Source organism: Oncorhynchus gorbuscha, linkage group LG08 (assembly GCF_021184085.1).
Source record: "Oncorhynchus gorbuscha isolate QuinsamMale2020 ecotype Even-year linkage group LG08, OgorEven_v1.0, whole genome shotgun sequence".
Lineage (NCBI taxonomy): Eukaryota > Metazoa > Chordata > Actinopteri > Salmoniformes > Salmonidae > Oncorhynchus > Oncorhynchus gorbuscha.
Genome location: NC_060180.1, coordinates 36,753,254 through 36,769,676, shown reverse-complemented (window position 1 = coordinate 36,769,676; position 16,423 = coordinate 36,753,254). Strand labels below are relative to the sequence as shown.

The following is a 16,423-nucleotide window of genomic DNA, read 5'->3' as shown; positions in this document are numbered from 1 at the left end:
AAGAACATGATTGTAAAAAATTACCCAAATTAGGAAAGAAGATCAAATCACAACATGCAATAAAGTCAAGCTTAAGCAATGTTTATCGATTACTTCAAATCAAATTTATTTGTCACATACACATGGTTAGCAGATGTTAATGCGAGTGTAGCGAAATGCTTGTGCTTCTAGTTCCGACAATGCAGTAATAACCAACAAGTAATCTAACTAACAATTCCTAAACTACTGTCTTATACACAGTGTAAGGGGATAAAGAATCAGACTAGTATTTTATTAATCAAATATGTATAAATAACCTCGAGCCATTCAAAACCTCCCGATGCGACCCACCAGATTTGGTGCTCTAGAGCACATATTAAATCAGGCTTCACCTGGGACAGCCCTGTTTGAGCTGTTTGCACAGAGTCTGGATGACTCTGAACGAGCAGTAGTCTTCGACAGTGGCCATGGCAAACAGGAAATCGGCATCAGCTGGAATGTAGATCTGGTGACCTGGATTTGTGTCTGTCTCCAACTGCACTCTAGCTTGGGTATCTTTCCCCCCTACATGCCTGGATGAAGAAGGCCTTGGGCTTGCCAATGAGGGTGGAGCAGTTGGTGCCTTTGAAGGGTGAGAAGAGGTCATTGGTGGAGATGGGTTCGTCGTCTGTGCCATAGATAACTCCCTTGCCACCATGACTCAGTACGCAGCCGACAAAGGCGTCGCCATGCGTCTCGTCACCAAACCTCTTCAATTCCTCGCGGGCCTGCACTGCTGTCTGGTCTAGGAGTACAGTCACCGTAAAACCGAGCCACTGGAACACATCCTTCAGAACCTCTACAGGAAAAGCACACACAAAACAATTTCAAGACAAACAAGAGGAACAAGATCAATGTTCATGCAACAACAATATGGAACAAATATGTTAGAACTGTTTTACACATTGGTTACATTACCAGCATCTTTGTCTGATCCCCTTCTTTCCGCCATTTGAATAAAGTGCACATTGTTGATGATTAAACAATGACCACGTGGCAGGCTGGTCATTCGGTATTGACAGACCTGGAAACACAGAGAAAAGCAATGGGATTAAGCAGAAAAATGCATACACACACTGCGCAGTCAGGAGACAAACACTTATCGCTGTGTACACAGGTTAAAACTCTGTGTTCCTTGTGTATGTTTTGTAGTGCAAAAAGAAAAATATATGTTTTATTCATTGGCTTGACTGGACTTGGTGGTGGTCTGAGGTGCTCAGTTGGGTTGTGAGTAGTATTGTGAATGTTGTGTTTCGAGCAGTTTAGTTTTGTGTAGTTGTGATGATTTGTTAGGTTTTGTTTCTGCTAAGAATGAAAGCATACGGGATTGCTGCAATTACCTCACTGCTCATTCCAACCGCCTGGCCAGTATTATCTGGAAAAACCCATTAGCATGTGTTAGTGTCCCTTACTACAGACAATATGAGTAAGCAGATCAACGCTAACTGACAGTACAGGTTAGCAGCATGTTAGTGTAAAGGAAGGATTGTTCCACAGGGGTGTATTTTTAGGGAGTGATATTGGTTCTTGTAGAATCTTTCATTTTCTCGAAGTTGTTAATGCTTCATCCTTTGAAAAGTTTACTTTAAAAAAATGGAAATCAAATAATGCTCCCATCGTTAAGACAGTGGGAGAATCAAATGCATTCTTCTTGAGATATTTCAAAAAAGATTGTTAACAGAGAGAAACAAATTAGCACAATTTCAAAATATATGGCATAAAGTATTACAAGCACCTGAAATATCCAGAGGATTTTTTTTTAAATGAAAAAAAGACTATGAGAACAAACAAGTTGTGTATGGATATGGTGGGAACATATAGGTCTGAGCAAGTACGATGTCATTAATGTTTGTTGAAATGTATGTACGTCTGAGTTGGTGTTTGTGTCTTTCTTCTTCTTCTTTATGTCGAAGGTTGGGCATTAAGTCCCAGCCAATGTCATGTCTAGTTTATTGGAGCCATGTCTGTGAAATGTTAAGTTGTCTTTTGTCTATGTCCATTTTCTATTGTCTAACCTAAATAAATAAGTGGAGGCATTTTGCCGTTCCTTTGTTCATCACTTTATCCAGAAGATTGAGGATGATGGTCTCCGGGGGATGACCAGTGACGTTTAGGTTGTTGTATTCACGCTGGTTTACTATCTTCGCCTGCTGCACATGCTGAAGGATGAACTTAGGTTCCGCAGACAGGATCTCTGTAATCAAAGTCTTATTCTCTCTCAAAGTCTGCATGGTGGACCTTGAGAGAGAGAAAGATTGTTCATGATCTCAAATATAAAACCTACCCTGTTCCTGATAAGTTTTTTGAAATTCCAAGAATGGGTCACATTCAAAATTCATTTACTGATACAAGTTATAGCTAGCCTGTGCAGGGGAGAACGACTGACCCCTCTCGTTGAAGCCATGAAGTAAAAAATACATTCTAAATAAATAAATGTCTAGCTCTTATCTTTGGCCACTTCCCACCACTGTACTTCCTCTTCTTCTGTGGGGTTTTACAGTGGTTGGCATCCAATGTTATTGGTGCATTACCTCCACCTACTGTACGGGAGTGTGGGCCAGAGACTGATAGCAGCCTCAATAGAGCTCGCAAGCTTGTCGTCCTAAAAATCAGAAAATTAGATACCTCTGGTTCATTCAGCCATTCCTAATAGGAAAGTTAAATGGGGAAAGAATAGGGTTTTGGGATAAACGCTGAAAAATAAGGTCTAAGGTTAACACAGGCTTAAGAGATCTTATATTTTGTTCTATGAGATATCAGTCAGTTAGCATGACATTTGTAAATTATGAAGTCTTGGTGCTTTATGTGCTTTTTGTATTACATAAATGCTTCAAATTTCACAAAAAGGGACGTTAGCTGATGAAGATTATCTCACAGACAAAAAATGTAAGATCTCCTAAGCCTGTGTTTATCACAGACCTTATTTTTATCCAAAAACCCTACAATAACTACATTAATAGTACAATACTGAGTGTTCTTTTCCACCAAATCCATGATGTCATCTGCGCTCTCTTTGATTTTAGCTGTGAGAAAACCCTAAAATTGTTCCTCAGCTAGTAATGTTACACCCTCTCATGCCGCCATCTTGAGTGCCCCCCGAAATAGTCCAATTCACACACTTATCAAGAGAACATCCCTGGTCATCCCTTCTGCCTCCAATATGGCGGGCTCACTAAACACATATGCTTCACTTGTAAATTATGTCTTGAGTGTTGAAGTTTGCCCCTGGCTGTCCATTAAAAAAAATGGTGCCGTCTGGTTTGCTTAATATATATAATAATATAATATAATAATAATAATAATATAATATAAGGAATTTGAAAATATTTATACTTGAATTTGACATTTTGATACATTAAGTATATTTTAGCGATTACATTTACTTTTGATACTTACGCATATTTAAAACCAAATACTTTCACTTTTAATTGTTACTCAAGTAGTATTTTACTGGGTGACTTTCACTTTCAATTGAGTCATTTTCTTTTAAGGTATCTTTACTTTTAAGATAATTATCCACCACTGCCCATTAATACCAAAGATGATTTAGTAGGTTTAGATACTATTTGATAGCTACGGTAGCTAACGTTAATAGGTTTAGTGTAAAAGTAGCTAATATTACAGTAACGCGCAAGTTAAGCATGAGTAACGTTAGCTGCCTAGCTAGTTACTTTCGTGTCAACTATCAGTGAGCATATTTTGCAGATTTGGTTGTCAAGACATATTAACAACGGTTTGATAGCTAATAGTAATAGCTACGACTTACCTGTACGACTAAAGTGATTCGCTCGCCGATTGAAATAATGCAGTGTTCGCTTACGCTGGCTGCACTTCCTCCTCGATGCTGGGGTGGAACATCCAGGTACTCCTTCAAAGTCATCTGATTGGCAGCATGTTTTTTTGAGTCAATCTTCACGGATGCCACCAACCAGATCCCAGCACAGGTCTCACCAACAAGCTTTAATGGCCTGGAAAATGTTTCCTGCACAATTTCTCCCCACATAAAGCTCTTTTGTGGAATAATTCAGACATGGACTAGTAACCGGAAGCTCCTAGAGTGTGCAGCTCTCCTTTTCAAGTGTTCTACCCATTGGACTGAACCACAAAGTCAGGAATTTAGTTTAAATGGGTGATTCTCAAATCCTTATGAATTGTATGAATAATGACTAAATGATGTATACATTTAACGTAGAACTATAACTAACAGAATTGTACCCTGTCTCTGTATAGTGATGAAGAATGTTTGTCCATAAGAGAAGAGGATCTGTGGCAGACAACTTGTGACCTCTGTGAAACTGATAACAGGGAAGGAAGTCTCCCCACACAAAGAGCGGAGAAACCGTTGGGCTTGCAGTAGATTGTGCCACATGTTGTAGGATGTGATAAGCAATGTATGTGTAGGAGAAAACTTGTAGACTACATTGTCATTGTCTGAGAAGAGGAGGGACATTTATGACGAAATGGGAGTTATATAAACCAATGTACAGGACATGATAAGCAGAGCTCTTGTAAATAAAAGTTGCTGACTATTGTAGACTGGCCTCTGTCTGTTTCATTTCAACAAGAATCTTACAAATTCTTGGTAGCAGACCGAGTAGTTTAATTGAAGTTCAGTTTATGAACATTGAGAACATAATTCTCTTAACACAAATGAACACTATACACAGTTGTTTATGAATAATAAAATACTGTTAATTAACCACGTTGTCTTACCCATTCTGATGGTGGCCTACCTAACAGTAAAGAAACTGGGTCCAATGTTCACTTTCAAGAGGGATATTCTACCCAACCATGAAATAGGAAGCGAGTTCAAGCACTCCAGATCCTGTGTTATTGTATCAAACAAGGAAATAAAATTAGCTTTGTACATTTTCTGGAATTTAGGAGTTACAAATATACCCAGATACATAAAACCTGAGGGAGGCCATTTAAAAGGAAAGGGTGGAGACGTATTAGGTACAGAATGAAGGTTACCAAGTGGCATAGCCTCTAATTTAGTTAAGTTAATCTTGTAGCCTGAGATTTCACTGAATAATTCAATAATGAAGAGATGTAATTGAAGTCTCGGGACTAGAGATGAATATCAGGACATCATCAGCATACAAGCTTATTTTATGGTGAACCTCACCAATGAGCAGCCCCTGTATAGCAGGCTTTACCCTGATGGCCTCGGCCAGTGGTTCCATAACGAGTGCAAATAGGAGAGGGGACAAAGAACAGCCCTGTCGAGTACCTCTGTGTATAGAGAATCTATTTGACCTTAGACCATTAGTAAGGACAGCAGCCTGAGAAAATGTAACCTATTTTATAAAGTTGTCCCCTAGACCAAATTTAGTTAGAGCAAATAATAGGTAAGACCACTCCACACGGTCAAATGCTTTCTCAGCATCTAGGAAGAGCGCAAGACCATCCATAGCACTTTGTTCGTAGGCTTGAATAACATTAAGAAGCTGCCTGACATTGTTACATGACTTACGGCCCTTAATGAAGCCAGTTTGGTCTCCTTTCACAATTAGTGGCAGTGAGTCCTCTAATCTTGTGGCCAGAACTTTAGAAAGCTTTAATGCACCTATTATCAGTAATAGGTGCATTAAGGAGAGACCTCTGTTCATTTATCAATTTATTTTTCATATAAATGATTGCCATCAGACTCAGTAATTTTAGCATTTGACTGTGAGTCAGCTCTCTTTTTAGCTAGGTATGCCAAGTACTTTCCTGGTTTATCACCATGTTCATATAGCTCTTGCCTGACAAATCTCATCTTCTTTTCAGCGTCCTGTGTTAGGAGTGACTCCAACGTTGATCTAAGGACTGATATTTCCTTTAATAAGGCAGGAGTGGGAGTTTTAATGTAGTCCTTCTCTTTAGTACCTAATTCACCCTCTAATGTTTTTGCTTTTCACGCTTTTCCCCCCTCAGTGGCTGTGTATGATATAATCGGACCCCAGGCGTACGCTTTACAGGTTTCCCAAAGAAGCGAGGGGTTCTGTTGAGAGTTAGAGAAAAATCGTTTAAACTCTGTAATAAAAATATGATGTAAATGTATGGTCTTTAAGAATGGTTGTATTCAACCTCCAAGGTCTTGACAGATTGGATGCCCCATTGAGTTTTATGTCCAAGATGACCTCCGCATGATCTGATATGACTATGCTTCCTATCCTAGCGGATAAAACAGACTGCAAAGACATCCTGGGCATAAAAAAATGTATCTATTCTAGTCTGACATCCATGAGGTGCAGAGAAAAAAAAAGTTAACTCTCTGTTGAAGGGATGAAAGGTTCTCCAAACATCAGCATACCCCAGATTATCACAAATAGCTTTAAGTGACCTAGTTTGAGGAGAGAGCGAAGCTATACCGCTGGGAAACTTGTCAATAAGGGGGTTCAAAAAACAATTAAAATCTCCTGCAACTACTGCAATGTCTGAGTTTAATTCTGAAATGTCTAGAAATACTTTAGTGAGGAAATCAAGGAGGGTGGGCAGGGGGGAAAGTAAATATTCATTATGGAAATGTTCTGCCTGTGTAAAGTACCATTAATTATAACAAAACAACCAAATGTATCTTTCATACAATTTGACACTTTAAGTGGTAGGTTCTTTTTCCCAGGAATTGCTACACCTCTACTTCTGAATGTAAAGGATGAGAAAAACACTTGACCAAACCCCCCTTGTTGCAATTTCAGATGCTCCTTACCATCTGTTAAGGGAATTTTTATCAATGATGACTAATTATGTATACATTTCAATCAGGACTGACTAATCAGAATACTAGTGTGTTACTTATCTGCCAGATCTACACTGACTGACCTTGGCTCTAGGCGAGGAGGGAAGGCTTGAGAGCTATAGAGCCTTTCTACCAGTGTCAAGAAGAGATGGAACATTTAGAACACGCTAACGTCATTATCAGTTTATAACCTTTGGTAAAATGTGTGTGTACTCAGTATTCTCTTGAATAAAGGCTGTTACTTGACTTTAAGACCAGGCGTCTGTCCATTCCTATAAAATAAGGGTCTTACAAATTCTTATGAATTGACAGAGTTTAATTTTAATTGGGAATTAAAACAGAGGAATTCAAATTCCTTCAACACCATCCAAATTAGTTTCTTGCAACAGAGCAATATCAATATTTTCTTTATTCAAAAAAGACAGTACCTTCTTCCATCTTCCTTGTTTCAATCCAAGATGGCGTAGCAATCAGGAGTCTTTTGTCTTCGTCTTGTCGTGTCCCGTGTATATATCTTCATATATCTTTTTTCTTCGCATACAATTAAAAAATATTTTTCTACTTTTTCTAATACTCTCCTGCAACCCACTTCACCCAACGTGGTATAGATCTGCTATTTTATTTACTTTATAGCCGGAACCCCCAACAGAAGCTAACCAGCTAACCTTCTACTAGCTAGTAGTCAGCTAGCCACTGCTAGCGGTCATCAGCTAACCTTTAGTCCGGACAACTCCTGCCAGTCTGCACAGCGCAGATTCAACCCAGAGCTTATCAGACTTGTTTTTCTCCATATCCATGGATTCCTACCGCAAGCTGTGAACCTCTTCACCTGAATCATCCCAGCTAGCTAGCTGCTATCTGATTGGCTTCTTCTGGCTAATGTCTCTGTCCTGAAGAAAGCACCAATTAGCCTGGAGCTAGCCTATGCTAGGCCCATCTCCCGGCTAGCTAAAGAGGTCCATCAGCCAGTCATTGTGCTACAATACCTATTTTGCCAATTGGCCTGGACCCCTTTTTTTGCCTATACGGAGCCCCGCCGATCCATCATGACTGGACTACAGACATAATCCGCCCGAGGTGGGTTTCCAAAAGGCTCCTCCGTCGCGACGTCCCCCGAATGACCATCTGCTAGCCTCCTAGCCGCGGCCCGCTATCTGTCAAGAGCATACCAGACTGTTAGCTGAAGAGGTCCATCTGCCAATTTTTTGGGATACTATATCTATTTTGCCAATTGGCTTGGACCCTTTTACTACACGGACCCCTGCTGATCCATCACGACTGGTCTGCCGATGTAACTGCATGAGGGGGCTACAACAGACTTCTTCCGTCACGACGTCCCCCTAAGGCCCTTCTGCTATCCCCGGGCCCGCTAGCTGTCTGAATCGCAGTGTCTCCTGCCCGCCCAGCTACTCACTGGACCCTATGATCACTCGGCTACGCATGCCTCTCCCTAATATCAATATGCCTTGTCCATTGCTGTTTTGGTTAGTGATTATTGTCTTTTTTCACTGTAGAGCCTCCAGCCCTGCTCAATATGCCTTAGCTAACCCTCTTGTCCCACCTCCCACACATGCGGTGACCTCACCTGGTTTAATTGATGACTCTAGAGACAATACCTCTCTCATCGTCACTCAATGCCTAGGTTTACCTCCAATGTACTCACATCCTACCATACCTTTGTCTGTACATTATGCATTGAATCTATTCTACCAGGCCCAGAAACCTGCTCGTTTTACTCTCTGTTCCGAACGTACTAGACGATCAGTTCTTATAGCCTTTATCCGTACCCTTATCCTACTCCTCCTCTGGTGATGTAGAGGTTAATCCAGGCCCTGCAATGCCTAGCTCCACTCCCATTCCCCAGGCGCTCTCATTTGTTGACTTCTGTAACCGTAAAAGCCTCGGTTTCATGCATGTTAACATTAGAAGCCTTCTCCCTAAATTTGTTTTATTCATTGCTTTAGCACACTCTGCCAACCTAGACGTCCTAGTTGTGTCTGAATCCTGGCTTAGGAAGGCCACCAAAAACCCTGAAAGTTGCAATCTACTGCAGAGAAAGCCTGCAGAGATCCGTCATACTATCCAGTTCTGTGCCCAAACAATTTGAGTTCTACAATTAAAAATCCACCTTTCCAGAAACAATACTCTCTCCGTTGCCACTTGCTATTGACCACCTTCTGCCCCCAGCTGTGCCCTGGACACCATATGTGAATTGACTGCCCCACATCTATCTTCAGAGCTCGTGCTGTTAGGTGACCTAAACTGGGACATGCTTAACACTCCAGCCATCCTACAATCTAAGCTCGATGCTCTCAATCTCACACAAATTATCAATGATCCTACCAGATACAACCCCAAATCCGTAAACACTGGCACCCTCATAGACATCATCCTGGCCAATCATCCTGACCAACCTGCCGCCCAAATACACCTCTGCTGTCTTCAACCAGGATCTCAGCGATCACTGCTTCCATTGCTTGCGTCCGTAATGGGTCTGCGGTCAAACAACCACCCCTTATCACTGTCAAACACTCTGGCCCGGGTATCCTGGAAGGATATTGGCATCTTCTACTGACGCAATGAGGTCTGGTTATTCTTTAAAAGTGCTTTCCTCACAATCTTACATAAGCATGCCCCATTAAAAAAAATAGAACCAGGAACAGATATAGCTGTGGTTCACTCCAGACCTGACTGCCCTTGACCAGCACAAAAACATCCTGTGGCGTTCTGCATTGGCATCGAATAGCCACTGCGATTTGCAACTTTCAGGGGAGTTAGGAATCAATACACAGGCAGTTAGGAAAGCAAAGGCTAACTTTTTCAAACATAAACTTACATCCTGCAGCACAAACTCCAAAAGGTTCTGGGACACTAAAGTCCATTGAGAATAAGAGCACCTCCTCCCAGCTGCCCACTGCACTGAGGCTAGGAAACACTGTCACTACCAATAAATCCACAACAATTGAGAATTTCAAGAAACATTTTTCTTGGCTAGCCATGCTTTCCACCTGGCTACCCCAACCCCGGCCAACAGCCCTACACTGCCCACAGCAACTTGCCCAAGCCTCCCCCATTTCTCATTCACCCAAATCCAGATAGCTGATGTTCTGAAAGAGCTGCAAAATCTGGACCCTTAAAAAATCAGCTGGGCTAGAAAATCTGGACCATCTCTTCCTAAATTTATCTGCCACAATTGTTGCAACCTCTATTACTAGCCTGTTCAACCTCTCTTTCGTAACGTCTGAGATCCCCAAAGATTGGAAAGCTGCCGCGGTCATCCCCCTCTTCAAAGGGGGAGACACTCTAGACCCAAACTGCTACAGACCTATATCTATCGTACCCTGCCTTTCTAAGGTCTTCGAAAGCCAAGTTAACAAACAGATCACAGACCATTTCGAATCCCACCGTACCGTCTCCACTATGCAATCTGGTTTCCGAGCTGGTCATGGGTGCACCTCAGCCACACTCAAGTTCCAAAACGATATCATAACCTTCATCGATAAGAGACAGTACTGTGCAGCTGTATACATAGACCTGGCCAAAGCTTTCAACTCTGTCAATCACCACATTCTTATCGGTAGACTCAACAGCCTTGGTGTCTCAAATGACTGCCTAGCCTGGATCATCAACTACTTCTAAGACAGAGTTCAGTGTGCCAAATCGGAGGGCCTGTTGTCCGGACCTCTGTAGATCCCCGGGACCACCCATACGTAGAATGTATGCACACATGACTGTAAGTCGCTTTGGATAAAAGCGTCTGCTAAATGGCATATATTATTATTTATTATTTAGTCTATGGGGGTGCCATAGGGTTCAATTCTCGGGCCAACTCTTTTCTCTGTATGTCGCTCTTGCTGCTGGTGATTCTCTGATCCACCTCTACGCAGACGATATCATTCTGTATACCTCTGGCCCTTCTTTGGACACTGTGTTAACTAACCTCCAGACGAGCTTCAATGCCATACAACTCTCCTTCCATGGCCTCCAACTGCTACCTGTATGCTCTCATTGGATGGCCATCGCTTCAATTTCATTGCCAAACCCACTGGCCCATCCAACTACCTCAGTCCCATACTGTTATTTATTTTTGCTCCTTTGCACCCCAGTCTAGAAGTCTTTAAGCACCAGCTGTCAGAGCAGCTCACAGATCACTGCACCTGTACATAGCCCATCTGTAAATAGCCCATCCAACTACCTCATCCCCATACTGTTATTTATTTTTGCTACTTTGCACCCCAGTATCTCGACTTGCACATTTATCACTCCAGTGTTTAAATTGCTAAATTCTAATTAATTTCGCCACTATGGCCTATTTATTTCCTTACCTCACCTCATTTGCACACACTGAATATAGACTTTTTTTCTATTGAGTTATTGACTGTATGTTTGTTTATTCCATTTTTTTATTTCACCTTTATTTAACCAGGTAGGATAGTTGAGAACAGGTTCTCATTTACAACTGTGACCTGGCCAAGATAACGCAAAGCAGTGCGACACAAACAACAACACAGAGTTACACATGGCCTCCAACACTCTACTCAACAAATTGGATGCAGTCTCCCACAGTGCCATCAGTTTTGTCACCAAAGCCTCATATACTACCCACCACTGCTACCTGTATGCTCTCGTTGGTTGGCCCTCGCTTCATACTCGTCGCCAAACCCACTGGCTCCAGGTCATCTACAAGTCTCTGCTAGGTAAAGCCCCGACTTATCTCAGCTCACTGGTCACCATAGCAGCACCTATCCATAGCACGCGCTCCAGCAGGTATATCTCACTTGTCACCCCCAAAGCCAATTCTTCCTTTGGACACCTCTCCTTCCAGTTCTACATTTACATTTACATTTAAGTCATTTAGCAGACGCTCTTATCCAGAGCGACTTACAAATTGGTGCATTCACCTTATGACATCCAGTTCTCTGCTGCCAATGACTGGAACGAACTGCAAAAATCACTAAAGCTGGAGACTCTTACCTCCCTCACTAGCTTTAAGCACCAGCTGTCCGAGCAGCTCACAGATCACTGTACCTGTACATAGCTCGTCTGTAAATAGCCCATCCAATCTACCTCATCCCCATACTGTATTTATTTATTTATCTTGCTCCTTTGCACCCCAGTATCTCTACTTGCACATTAATCTTCTGCACATTCTACCATTCCAAGTGTTTAATTGCTATATTGTAATTACTTCGCCACTATGGCCTATTTATTACCTTACCTCTCTTATCCTCCCTCATTTGCACATGCTGTATATACATTTACATTTACATTTAAGTGATTGTATGTTTGTTCATTCCATGTGTAACTCTGTTGTATGTGTCGAACTGCTTTGCTTTATCTTGGCCAGGTCGCAGTTGTAAATGAGAACTTGTTCTCAACTAGCCTACCTGGTTAAATAAAGGTGGGGGGGAAACATAATTAATGGCTCCCTCTAATGTTCATTCACGCAGTCTGTTACCTGCTATTGCACTTTGACCAACCAATATCCAGACTGAATCCTACTGTAAAAATGGGATGGTACCTTTTCCCATGTGTTGAACTCTCCTCTAATCTCACCGAGCGTAAACAAGCCATATGAACCCTGAACCCGAACTATACTAAACCTGAAAATGAAACATGTAAATATGCAGAAGGGGGTTTCCCCACTAGCTAACATGCAGGGGATTTCAACTCTCCAATGGAGATTCTTCCCTCCGCATAGCCATCCTTTATATATATGGAAATGAAAATCAATAAAATAAGATTGAGGCTCTTCCACCTAAAACCAAACCTGGGCACCAACATAGATTCCCACACATCTCAGTCTGAGCTAGGGTTGCCAACTTTCTCACTACCAAATAAGGAACAAAAGGTGGCGTGACAGTGCACGGTGACACGGCGGTGTGGGTGTAATGGGAATGAATAGACCGTGTATATTCTTATTCAATTGGAAAGGCAAAGGGCATTATGAGCTATGTGAGCTGGGCCATTAGCTTTCAGAATGCGATTGTTGTCACTGCTCAATAACTGGTAAACGGAGAGGTGTTTTCCAAAGTTGACATTGGCATTACCTGCTGCATAGGCTGTGATGCGTCTAAAATCCAGTTCATGCTTTTCCAGACAGTTCATCAAAGCTTGATGTTTGCCATTTGCAGTTTCATCGCCGTCTTCATAAACATCAAGTAACTTTCACTGCACTCCATCAGACATAGAGAAATATCTGACGCACACTGGAAACATTTTTCTATTTTCCTTGTTTGAGGCATCCCTGGCAACTGAGAAATACACCGGTTCGCCTTCCGTAGGAGGCAGATATCCTTGTGCATTTATGTGGATGCATGCCGAGTTCGCTCACTCACAGCTTTCGTCGAGTCACCACTGACAGCCTTAACGCACCTCTTTTTTTTGCTTCCCATTGTTTGTTGTAGCTGCACAGTCTTTTCTTTTTTGCAGGTTTATTCATATATCCTTGATATGCCAAACCACCGAACAACAGATATTACTTGGCCGGAATTGGCGCGTTTAACGCTATTACTGTGATTGGATGAAAACACGGGACAAGGGAGATCACTTTCGGGACAAACCAATTTAACCCAATATAAGGGACATCCCGGCTAATACAGGACGGTTGACAACCCTAGTCTGAGCTATAGTGGCAGTTACTTTAGCAAGACAAATGATAAAACATATGAATATTGCTGAACAGGAGCACTTGAGAACGCACATCACTGCTTCATGATCAGATTCAAATAAAGAAGTTATCTAATCCTGCGGGGTGCAGCTGAAAGTTATTTACCCGAGAGAGTCAATAAACGCAGCAGCCTCTTCGGGTGTGTAAAGTTTTTTAAGCGATCCGTTGACCATAATCTTCAATGTGGCCGGGTACATCAGTGCGTAGTCCATATTCATTATCTTGAGTCGAGCCTTCACCTCATCAAACGACATGCGTCTTCGTACAATCGCTGTGGAATAGACATTGAAGAATGAGACCCTTGGACCTTGACTACAGTCAGAACCGATATATGCGTCTGCTTGTGGGTGAAGTTGTGGAACTTTATAACCGCTGGTTGGGAACCTCTTTAACATCGATCTCTTTAGTAATGTTATCCGTCTTCTTTTCAATCACATTCCTTATTGTCCTATCGAAATTCTGGGAGGGGTGTAGTTTTCCAACCAGCAATGACCTGAGTGAGGATGTTGAGGACCTCTGGGAAATGGGACCAGTGGTCATCTGGTCTTTGTATGGCTCGGTGGTGGGAGGTGGCTGTTTGAACGGTAAATGACGAGACAGAGGCATTGATGCGAGTAACCAGTCTTGTTCAGTACATCACAACACAAGAGTTGCAGTAAATTAACATTTACCAACAGATGGCATCACTGTGCCATTTTACACCGATAACAGTGGTTGGATGTTGGACTTAATCATGATAGCCTCCCAGCCTTCAGGGAAGAGCTCCATGTGTTTCTTGAAAGCCATTTTATTAGCAGCATGGTTTTTTAAATCACTACTTGCTGGCTGAGAGGCAGATTCTTTCTGCATCGATGCCACCAAATACCCAGCCCAGCACACTTTCAACCACCCACTTGAAGGTCTGCTCCTTATAAAGGCCAAACTGCATGTTATGCTGACCTGGCAAATGTGCTCTGCTTGCTGGGTTGCCACCTCTGAACAGTACAGCCCTCCTGGCTGAGTCCACCACTTTGTCTGGAGACACAGCCCTGCTCCATGCTCTTTTAGTAGTTTTTTGTCCTGTAACTCCTGGAATCCTTACTGTCCTTTAAGACAAGGATTCCATTTGGCAGTTTTCTGAAGCTGGACTCCCTGTCTGCTGTGAAAATCAAGGGGAAAGTTTGCATTTAATAAGCATAAATTATATACATTTTAATCACAGTGAGCAGATTAGATTAATAGATGGAACAATAGAATTAAGTGTATAAACTCTAGCTACCTATGTTATCTCTAGCTACTTGCTAAAGGACATTTCTACCGCAAACAGACACACCAGCATAAGCAAGAGCATAGGATATCGCTCGTGCTTTTTCATTCATAGTTAACATGATGACCCTATTTGATATGAATACAGTGTTTGCTCTATTTCCGAGGACAGGTGAAGCTTTTCTATTTAACTTTTCTCCTATAATGTTATAGTTTCCCTGGTGGTCTAGTGGTTAGGATTCGGCGCTCTCACCGCCGCGGCCGGGTTCGATTCCCGGTCAGGGAACAGCCTTTTTACTCACTGAACAATTTCTGGTTGCAAGTCTTTTTCATTGTGTTTCACCTTGTTAACTGTGAATGACAATGAAAAACTTTACTGGACATGTTAACTGTTTTTCTTCATGTTAACAAAGTCGGTAGAGCAAAGGTACAGACGCTCAGAAGTACTACAGGGCTACTTTGGACTATTGCCGAAATACTGTGAGCTTCCCGGTGCCCTGTTGAAAATGTCAGATACATTAATTTGCTTGACCATGCTGTCGGTCATGTAACTGTTTGTGACATGAAAAATGCTTTGTGGACTTCACCAGACAGATGTTGCGTTGAATGTATTCTGACACTGTGTCTTCTTATTGTCTCGGCCTTAGGCCTATGTATAACGGTGGCTTGGCCTATGAGCCAACAGGTTATAGAGCAAACAACGCAATAATCACAACACGCTTTTTTTAATGGATTGGCTTCCCCAGTGATTTTACCCTCACACCGCTACTGCAGAGTGATTTGCTCACCGTGTGCTCCCCTCTTCCCTCGTAAAAGCCAAGTGTGAGTACTTTAAGTTTTTATATTATTAAGTTAGCTCGCTCTCGGACATTATGTGTACGTCGTGTAATATATGTTATGTCACTTGTTGATGCTGCAAGTATAGTTTCCCTGGTGGTCTAGTGGTTAGGATTCGGCGCTCTCACCGCCGCGGCCCGGGTTCGATTCCCGGTCAGGGAATTACCCTTTTGCGCATTCAATCGAAAGTACCGTTTTTGGACTGCTTGGAAGTATTCAAAAGCGCATAGGCTTCCCCACCTTCAACTACTGTTTCCAAGGATTTTGAATAGTTAAAAATATATATATATACAGTTAACATGGTGAAAAACAATGAAGATCTTTGATGTTAACTGATTTTCATCAGGTTCACTGAGATGACAGAGGCAGATGCTCCGGAGTAGTACAAGGCTGCTTGAGACAATTACCGATGTGCCGTGAGCTTTCCAGTACCCTGTTGAAAATATCGGAAGCATAACTTGCTTGACTATGCTGTAGGTCATGTAACTGTTTGTCAAGTTTAGTCAAGTAGTCAAATAGTAGGCCTGATTACCAACAATGACGAGACAGCCTCCAGGGAGTAGGTGAGGGCCCAGGGAGTGTGGTGCCAGGAAAATAACCTCTCACTCAACGTCAACAAAACAAAGGAGCTGATCGTGGACTTCAGGAAACAGCAGAGGGAGCACCCCCCATCCACATCGACGGGACCGCAGTGGAGAAGGTGGAAAGCTTCAAGTTCCTCTGCGTACACATCACTGACAAACTGAAATGGTCCACCCACACATACAGTGTGGTGAAGAAGGCACAGCCCTTATTCAACCTCAGAAGGCTGAACAAATTAGCTTGACACCTTAAAACCCTCACAAACTTTTATAGATGCACAATTGAGAGCATCCTGTTGGGCTGTTTCACCGCCTGGTACGACAACTGCACCACCCGCAACCACAGGG

General features: G+C 42.3%; 1 protein-coding gene, 1 long non-coding RNA gene and 1 other non-coding gene across 3 annotated transcripts; 1 reads left to right on the top strand and 2 right to left on the bottom strand.

Annotated features, from left to right (window-relative positions):
* Positions 1 to 134: 134 nt before the first annotated feature.
* Positions 135 to 5,204, bottom strand: LOC124040642 (caspase-10-like). The gene is given in 6 exon segments (XM_046357726.1): positions 135 to 541; positions 543 to 817; positions 937 to 1,042; positions 1,359 to 1,393; positions 3,785 to 3,916; positions 5,147 to 5,204. Coding segments are annotated over 6 exon segments (780 nt in total). The 3' UTR covers positions 135 to 367.
* Positions 5,205 to 7,040: 1,836 nt separating this feature from the next.
* LOC124041577 lies at positions 7,041 to 13,927 on the bottom strand. Its single transcript, XR_006839967.1, has 2 exons — positions 12,793 to 13,927; positions 7,041 to 7,896 (listed from the first exon to the last, which is right to left on the bottom strand). It is a non-coding gene; the product is annotated as an uncharacterized LOC124041577 (long non-coding RNA).
* Positions 13,928 to 15,584: 1,657 nt separating this feature from the next.
* On the top strand, positions 15,585 to 15,656 carry trnae-cuc. The gene has a single exon. It is a non-coding gene; the product is annotated as a tRNA-Glu (tRNA).
* Positions 15,657 to 16,423: the final 767 nt, after the last annotated feature.